Source organism: Gordionus sp. m RMFG-2023, chromosome 3 (assembly GCF_954871325.1).
Source record: "Gordionus sp. m RMFG-2023 chromosome 3, tfGorSpeb1-WG-v2, whole genome shotgun sequence".
NCBI lineage: Eukaryota > Metazoa > Nematomorpha > Gordioida > Chordodea > Parachordodidae > Gordionus > Gordionus sp. m RMFG-2023.
Genome location: NC_088777.1, coordinates 22,573,904 through 22,583,759, shown reverse-complemented (window position 1 = coordinate 22,583,759; position 9,856 = coordinate 22,573,904). Strand labels below are relative to the sequence as shown.

The following is a 9,856-nucleotide window of genomic DNA, read 5'->3' as shown; positions in this document are numbered from 1 at the left end:
TACTTTCTAGATTTCAGGTAATTTACATGTATAATTATTTCTTTTTTTGATAAATTACCTTCATATTTTTTAACTAGCATTTACATTTTCAACATCACCTCATGATACTTAATATGAATCCATTTTTGTTTTAATGATTTAGTATTATGAATTTATAAGAATGTATGACTAAAACTTCAAAATAAATTATTTACATATAAAAGCAGGGCTGTTAGGTCTCCCCCATCAGTATTAGACTCCGTTATTTCCAAATCAAACATAGAACTCTAAAATTCCTCCATATTTTTTAGACTACTGCATTAAAAATTTTGCATTTTCACAATGTTAAATTATAAATATTAATTTCTTATTTTATAAATGGAAATTATTAATAAATATACTTGTATCATCAATGAAGAAATTTCAGAACCCTCCTTTCTATTAGAAGTTAGTTTTTAAATTATAATGATAAATATGTTTTAAACAATAACACAAAACATGAGTTTATTTTTTCTTTATTTGAAAAATAAACCAATTAATGAGACTGATTTTGTAATATATTATAAATAATTTAATATAAAATGTCAAATAAGCTCTTGTGTTGTAAATGGCTAAATATCAGAACATTCCTCATAGGTGGCTAAAAGGTTTGAACATCTATTAACAAAATCTTGAGGCTTATGCAATATTTTTCTGGCAATTGAGTTAGCTGTTTTTAAAAATCAGCTCAAATTGAGGTCAACATAGTCCTCACCTAGCCAACAAAAAAATTTCTTCTGCAATGAGAAAATTTTGACTTGGCAACCCTGGCTATAAGTGGTACACTAACTTCAAATATTTTAAAAATCAGAATTAATATGTATGTTCTCATAATTGAAAAATTGTTTGAAGACTACTCTTCCTATCTTTTCAATTGCCAGATGATTTTGATATGAACCACTCCAAATGAAGAAAATACTCAATGAGACTTTTATAGCAAGGATGATATTTATTTTATTTGTAATTATGGCATCTTTAAAAAACTTTTAATATTTAAATTTAAAAAAATCATAATTATATAATATATACAGAAAAATGGGTACTATAGTATTAAATATTATGATGATAAATCTGTTTCTTCAGGAATGGGAACTAAAGAAAGTTCTAGTTAAATATTTAGTTATTTTCTCAATTATAATAAAAACCTTCAAGTTGCGTAAGTGGCAATGAATATATAGGTATTTCCTGGGTTAAAAATTCATCAATTATATCATCATTATAATCAAGCATATAAGATCCATCAAAATAGTCAATAATATCAAATTCTAGCTTAAAATCAAAATTACTAGGTTTCTCATTATGTGGTAATATGTCTTCATAATCATCATCTAAAATAGTTGTATTAAAAATACTATTTATTAATTAAACATATTTCATTATTAGGAAAATTTTCAATATCATCAGCACTATCATCATCCTTCAATTACCAAGTGTTTAATTATTTTATATAAAATATACTTCTGGATCTAATTTTTGATTTGATGAATGTTTATAATTTTTAAATTTCAAATTTTCATCGTTATTAAAAATATGTTTAGATTCATTGGTGGGTTTTTGTTGTATATGTGATAAGCCGATGTTGCTTATATCACCTAATGCTCTTCGTTGTACAGACTTAATAAAATCATTATTTTTTAATTGTTTGGATAATTTCAGGTTGTTATTTATATTAACAGAATTTGAATAATTCGAAGCTCGCATTATCATTTAAAATTATAAGTAACAATGTAATATTATAATGATCTAAGAAAAGAAGTACATTACTAAATAACGACCATAAACAATATATTAACACAATCATTGATTACCTTACCACTAACCTTTTTGATTCTGATCTCTTAGCCTTAACCTTTTTCTTACGATTAAAGTTTTTTCCTACGTTTAAAGTTGATACCCATATTTCTTAGCGTTCAAAAAAAAAATTATTTTAGGAAGAAGGACCCGCATGTAATCAACTGCGGTCAAAAAAATTTCCTGAGCTTTCTCAGCACATTTCTCTAGTAAGTATCATTCAAAAAATGTTGCTCATAAAATATAGGAATAATTCCTTTGTTATTTAATGTTTTCTAAATAAAATCCATTGAATCAAAGTCATTACTATTTGTTTTCTTTACCTTAGAGATTTAGTAATTTTTTTCTATATAATTTTACCCCTGTAAACTTCTGTGAGTCTTTTTTTCCATGAAGTTTTTTTGTATTTAATACAGAATTATAAAGATTTCCAGTCATCATCTCTTTTTTATAATTATCGTTTTTGAGGGTAATTATTTTATATTTTGTTGACCCCTCGTATATCTGAGAACGATAATGCATGCCAAGTGTGCACTATTTTTTTTTATCATTTTCATATTTCTAAGCACTCCAGAAACGTCATGTTCATTTTTATAAAAATAATTTTACGAATGTAAATGTTCGTTTGTTCATTATAATTTTTTTTATCGTTATAATCTGAAAAACTGAATTTTTATTTAAACATTCTATATGAACAGTCAATTTATATGAAAATTATATTACTATATTTATATACTTATTTACTATAATAATTTTATATTTAAAATTAGATAAAACAAATTATTCCTTTAAAATATCAAACTAGAATTAGGTTAATTAATATCTGTAAATCAGAGTTAAGGTATTAATCACATCTTTGATAGCCAATATCTGTGAATTCAGGTAAAATATAAACAAAAATTAGCAACATATTCCACATAACCTTCATTATATTTAATATTTTGTGTTTAATCCTTAATAATTTTATTTTAATATTACCATTAGAAAAAAAATTTGGTTAAATCCATTTAGCAATTAAATCACTTTAAAATATTTATTTTATTAAGGGTTAGTACAAAAGAATGTCCAAAACTGACAATATATCAAGTAAATAACTTTATGAATGTCCCAACTTCAAAATTTTCTTTTGTGATAATTGGGATATATCAACAAGTACAAGTCAAATTAAAAAAACCATCTTTTTTAAAGTAAAATATTTAGTATTATTGTTAATCTTTATTGTAATCAATGGAAGAAATTATATAATTTTATATCGAGGTCCGAGAAGTTGACGAAACGACTTGAGGATCAAATAACAAAACCTATGCCAATATATAGTCTTAATTGATCCTAATTTCAGACAGCGGCGGAATCAAAGCTTAATTAGTTATAAGGAAGATGTGAAATTTTGAACCTGGAACAACTTGAGTTTCGGTTAGGTAACTTTTGTGATACTCTTTTATTTTCCAAAATTCAAACTTTTATTTTCTTTTTTAAAACCAATAAAAAAAATCAATAATATATTTTATACATTAAAAAAATCAATAATATATTTTATACATTAAAAAAATCAATAATATTTTAATAATAATAAAAAAATAAACATATGCCTAGAACACCTCCCTTATTTTTAAGAGGCATTCTCAGGACACGAATTCAAAATTTTTTTAAAAAAAAACTATTATTCTTTGTAATATGTCAATTTTCATATTGTTGTTGACACCATTAATTGATCGGTCGTATTGTTCATCATTTTTTCATCGTCGAGTTATCGGTCTTTAGCAATTTCGTTAGTACATCATAGCATAATGGATCATTTGCTTTGCATCATCTAAAGTTATCGTATTATCGATCACTAAGTTGGTAGTTAAATGATTGGCTGCATCCGAACTTGAAAGTTGATTATCGCGTCATTGTGGATAGTTTGATAGTTGGTCTTATTATCGCTTATTCTGAATCATTGGTGTAATATTCTCAAAATCATTGTAAATAGAATTTTCCTCAGTCATAATCAACGATTATATTTTTCCTTGAAACAAAATAATCTATCCTTCAATTTTCATTTATTTTTATTATTAATTTAAAATAATTAATATATTTTACCATTTCAATTTTTCACAAACATACCTTTTTAATCGACTCGCGAACTTCTTTTTTTTTTAAAAATGTACTTTACCATTTTTCAATTTTACTAACAAACTCCCTTATTAACTTTTATTTTTATTCCAACTTATATTTAATTATTATTTTCACAATAAACAATTAATTTAATAAACAAATAACATTTTTTAATCCACTCACCACCCTCATTATTTATTTCAAAACATATATTTTCCAAACTTCATTAAATCAACCTCTTGCTGCATAAATTTCATTTTTTCAATAATAATCCATAAGTTGTTTAATTTATTTTTTTCTTTATCGATTCTTCACCAAATAAATTGATTTCTTATCTTAACATTCTATCAATTTAAAAAGTTAACACAATCTACATTACTATAAAATAATTTCCCTTTTCAACTTTTCCTTTTATCTCTCAACTGTTTTTTTTTAACACAAGAAAAAAAAACTATTAACCACGATATGCTTCACTTCACTTAATAACAAATATTTAATAAAACCAAAAAAATGACTTACAATATACATTTTTGTTAAACCAAACGAATTATCAACATATTCAGTTATATTATCTCATATACTAAGACAATTCTTACTTTTACCTTTACATACTTCTAACTATTCAATTATATATATACATATATACCAAACTATATCTCAGTTTTTTTTTTATGATCCTTAAACAAATATTTTAATAATCATAACTCGAACCGAACAAATATTTTAATAATCACAATTCGAAATGACCCGAACAAATATTTTAATAATCATAACTCGAAATGACCCAAACAAATATTTTAATAATCGAAATCGACTCAGATATTCCTGTCCCAATTAATTTAATAATTAAAATGGTTTAAAATATTTAAATTAAATATAACCTTTTATTCTATTCTATATTTCTAAATTCTATATATATATTTTTTATTCTATTCCACTTATTTCCCCCTTTTTTTTAATTGATCACCATGTCTCATTTCTACACTTTTATTTTCCATTACTACTGAACATAATTTATTCCCCAAATTCTCTTTCACCACTCCTTTTTCCCATTTTTTCCCTTTTCCATACATTCTAACCCAAACCAATTGATTCACTATATACTTCACCTGTTTTTCCTTCTCCTGTACCTCCACAATTTCTCCAGGTTTCAACATATCCAAAAACATATTTATTTTTCGACCTAACAATTTTTCCGCAGGCGATTTACCATCTTTGCCTTTAGCATTATTATAATACAACTGCAATACCCATATTTCACTTCGGTTATCTTTAGTTTTCATTAACCAACTTTTAACAATCGCCACCATCCTTTCCGCCTGTCCATTCGAACTAGGATGGTACGGTGGTGTAACTATATGATTTACATTTAATTTGATACATCCATTCGAACTAGGATGGTACGGTGGTGTAACTATATGATTTACATTTAATTTGATACAAAAATTTTTACCCATACTAACAAATGCTGGACCTCCATCCGATACCATAACTTTCGGTATTCCAAATCTCGAAAATATTTTTTTACAAAATTTTATTACAATTCCCGTGGTTAATCCATGTACCTCCACGAATTCTATCCACTTCGAAAACGAATCAACCATTAAAACAAATTTTTTCCCTTCCCACTCGAAAAACAAATGAATTCTTTCCCAAGGTTCTTTAGTTCTCGGCCAACTACTATTTTTATCTCTAGGGGGCATATTGGCACAGGCATTACAAACCTCACAATTTTCCCCTAATTTATCAATTTCTTCATTCATCCCGGGCCACCATATGTATTCCCGTCCCCATTGTTTCATTTTCGTAATTCCTTGATGACCCGCATGTAAAACATCTAAAATTTTTCCTCTTAAATTAAGAGGAATAACCGCTCTATTTCCTCTCATAATACATTTATCTACTATAGTTAATTCCGCTTCCACATTTTTAAATTTCTTTCCCTGATCACTCCATCGTTTTTTCCCAGTAATCCACAATTTTACCAAATTCAATTCTTTATCCTTCATAGTATATCTCTGAATATCCTCCCATTTGGTGGGACTACCCTTTAACACTTTAGTTAATATCCTGATAAGAGCTTCCTCTCCATTTTCTTCATCAATTTTCCCCTCTTGTTTCTCATCAATGATTTCTAATCTAGACATAATGTCCGGCAAAATATTCTTTTTTTCCTGCCAATACTTCACAAAACTTTCTACCAGCAGTAACCACCTTTGCAACCGAGGCGACATCATTAACTCCTTATTATCTTTTTTGAAAAGATGTATTAAGGGTTTATGATCTGTGTACACTACAAATTTCCTCCCTATCAAATATTCCCTGCATTTTGTCAATCCAAAAATAACTGCCAAAGCCTCTTGTTCTATCACCGAATATCTTGTTTCTACGTCTCTGAACACCCTCGAAAAAAATATTACCGGTCTCTCTATACCCTCTATCAAATGCAATAAAGCTCCTCCAACACCTTTATTCGATGCATCTACCGCCAAAATAACCTCCAATTCACTGTTAAAACACACTAAAATAGGCTCCTTGCTAATTTGTAATTTTAACCATTCAAACGATAATTCTTGTTCATCTTTCCACTCAAAAGATACATTTTTCCGTAATAACTCATATAAGGGAGCTGCTACCCTTGCAAAATCTTCAATAAATCTATGGTAATAATTTACCATTCCCATAAATGATTGAATCTCCGCCTTATTCATCGGCTTTCTCATATTTGCAATACTTATCAAATTTTTATCCAATGGTTTTACCTCTATTCCATTTATCTTATGTCCCAAATATACCACTTCGGTAACTCCCATAACACTTTTTTCACTACTCGCACGCAATCCTTTAATTTTTATTCGTTCAAAAACCTCTTCCAACCTTCTATTATGTTGTTCTACCGTTATTCCCGTAATTAATACATCATCCATATAATAAAAAACACCTTCTAACCCTTGGAAAACCGCGGCCATTGTCCTTTAAAAAATTGGTGCCAAAACACTTAATCCAAATGGCAATCTACAAAACGTAAACAATCCTTTAAACGTCGTTATGGTCAACAATTTCCTCGTAGATTCTTTCATAGGTAATTGCAAATACGCACATGAAAAATCTATTTTTGAAAAATACTTCGCCCCCTTTAAATTCGCTAAAATCTCTTCAATTCTCGGTAACGGATACTTTACTTCCACAACCCATGGATTTAAAGTTACTCTAAAATCCGCACAAATCCTTAACTTGCCATTAGCTTTCCTCACCGGAACTAATGGAGTCGCCCATTCGCTATATCCAAAAGGACAAATTATTCCATCTCTTAACCAATTATCCAATTCTTTTTCCATTTCTGCTCTCCACTCAAAAGGTACCCTCCTAACAGCACAATATTGTGGAATATATCCTTCTTTCAAACGTATATCTACTTCATAATCTACTAAACGTCCCAATTTTTCATCAAAAATTTCTTTATATTTTTCTTTTAAATTAATCATGGCCTTCTTTAACAACACTAAATCCTCGTTTTTTTCATTTTCTATTTTTTTTCTCACCAATTTCACCGGAAAATTTTGTGCTACAAGCAATTTTTCCCTTTCCCAATTCAATTCTTTGTAAATTTCATCACCATTCATATAACTATCCTCCAATCCCATTTTTCTTGGAATCAACTTTTTGTCTACCTCAAAACTAAAATTTTCATCACTTGTTTTCAAAATATTATCCACTTCTACATCCACAAAAATATCATCAACATTCAGATCAATATTTTCCTCAGAATCATATATTAAAACTTGTTTATTATTCATACACTCAGGCTCCTCCTGAATCATTTTTTTATTTATAATTACTTCATTTCTCTGAATTTCCTCAAAATTACTTCTCAAATTTTTAATTTCATCAATTTTTAATATTTCAATTTCCGAAATTCCATTTATTTCATTATCACAAATTTCCTGATTATCATTTTCCATATTTTCCACTTTAACATTTTCTAAAATTTCAATTCCCACTATTTCATTTTCTACACATTCATTTTCCCGATTTTTCATATTCACCTCCTTTACAGATGTTTTCAATACTTCAATATTTTTATCATTCTTTTTCCCTTGAAATATATTCAAAAATTTACTTTCTAATCCAAATTTCGATATCCAATTCCATCCCAAAATCGCACCCACCTCTTCTTTTATTATCCACAAATCCAAGAACTGCACTTCCCCATTCATTAACACCGGCAAATTTACTTTTCCCAAAACCGAAATAACAGTTCTATTTAACTGCTTAAATATCATTTTATCATTTATTAATCGTTCATTCGGCCATAAATTCGAAAATTCCCTATACCCCATTACCGATATAGTTGCTCCCGTATCTAACAACATTATAATTTCCTTATTTCCCACATTAATTTTCACGCGCGGACATTCATCATAATTAATATCTTTTTTTCATCGAAACTGGCATAACACAAATTTGTATATTCGCCCTGGGCCACTCATTCCCCTTATTTTTCATCACTAATTCATTACTATTTTTCTTTTCTTCAATTCCCAAATTATTTTCAATATTTAGTACATTCCCTAATAATAAAATTTTTCCCTTGTCTACTGGGGTTTCCGATGTAATAACCCCACATATTGATTCCTGTCCACCATATAGTCATGTGACCGGACAATCTCTCGCATAATGTCCAATGTTACGACACTTGAAACATGTTACATCTTCGACTTTCCTTTTTTCATAGATATTTTTTTCCCCTTTTTTTATATATTCTACCGCCGGAAATGCTTTAGAATATTCTTGTTGATTCTTAAAACACTTATCATGACCATGACCAAAATTTCCATAATTTCCACAAGCTTTTTGAATTTCATTCACCAATTTATACGTAGGAACATAACATTCCTCAGTTTTATGCCCTTTATTTCCACACCTTTTACAAATTATAGTTAACACATTTGGATTTCTCCTTTCATTACATCCTCTACTTATATGTCCAAACTTCCCACAATTATAACACTTTTTATTTTCCCTTTCATCATTCCCATACACTCCTTTTCCTTCACTTTTCTTTTCCAATTCTTCTATTTTAATTTTAATTTCTGTCATTTCTGTTCTCAACATCTCTTTTTCCCTTTCAATCAACTCCATTTTTTCCCTTTTCCTCCTTTCTTCCATTTCTTTTTTCTCTATTCTTTCCTTTCATTTTCCCATTCTTCCCTCATTTCTCTTCTTATTTCTTCAATATTAATCTCCTTTTTTTTATGTTCCATTTTTCCAATTTCATTTTCCTTTTTTTTTTCATTTTCTCCAATTTTTCCATTTTCTCTTTTTTCAGACTCTCTAACGAAATCTGTTTTATTAATATCAATTTCACATACCTTTTTTTCAGAATCTCTGACGATATCTGTTTTTAATATTTCCTTTTTATTTTCATTTTTCACCATATATATTTCATTAAATAAATTTTCAATATTCCTCTTAAATTCTTCAATTTTTTTATTTTTCTCCCTTTCCACTTGCTCTAACATTCTTACTCGATTTATATCTTTATTTCCATTTCTTTTCTTATACCAAAAATATATTATAACCCATAATATAAAAACCACTAATATTCCAAAATACATTTTTAACGGCTCAACATTTTTGACCTCAAAATAATTGTTGGTCTTAATATTTTTGCGATTTAGCATTTCCTTAAAATTATTTTTAATTTAAGCTCTTAATTTTCAAATTTCAAATTCTTTATTTCTATAATAAACTTATCAATAACTTTATCAAAAAAATTTTAACTGACTTAAATGATAAAATATACAATATCGAAATTATTACGAAAATCCCTAATACACAATAATACATAAAATTTCAACAAAAATATAAACTTTTACCTTATTTTTACGAATTTCCTTTTTCCTTTTTATAAATCTTTGGCCTGTTTCGTAATAGTAGTCATTGTTGT

At 27.5% G+C, this 9,856-nt stretch overlaps 1 protein-coding gene across 1 annotated transcript; it reads right to left on the bottom strand.

The window, feature by feature from the left end:
• Positions 1–789: 789 nt before the first annotated feature.
• LOC135927189 (putative uncharacterized protein DDB_G0282499) lies at positions 790–1,732 on the bottom strand. The gene is made up of 4 exons (XM_065463140.1): positions 1,477–1,732; positions 1,387–1,435; positions 1,164–1,346; positions 790–1,122 (listed from the first exon to the last, which is right to left on the bottom strand). The coding sequence occupies exons 1-4, from the start codon at positions 1,723–1,725 to the stop codon at positions 1,076–1,078; spliced, it is 528 nt and encodes a 175-aa protein (XP_065319212.1). The 5' UTR covers positions 1,726–1,732; the 3' UTR covers positions 790–1,075.
• Positions 1,733–9,856: the final 8,124 nt, after the last annotated feature.

Excerpts from the sequence above, each read along its gene's own strand:
- LOC135927189 (XM_065463140.1), bottom strand. The coding sequence starts at position 1,725 with ATGATAATGCGAGCTTCGAATTATTCAAATTCTGTTAATATAAATAAC. Across the intron at positions 1,436-1,476 it reads ATCAAAAATTAGATCCAGAA|GATGATGATAGTGCTGATGA; the intron begins GTATATTTTATA and ends TGGTAATTGAAG. Across the intron at positions 1,347-1,386 it reads TTTTCCTAATAATGAAATAT|ATGATGATTATGAAGACATA; the intron begins GTTTAATTAATA and ends CAACTATTTTAG.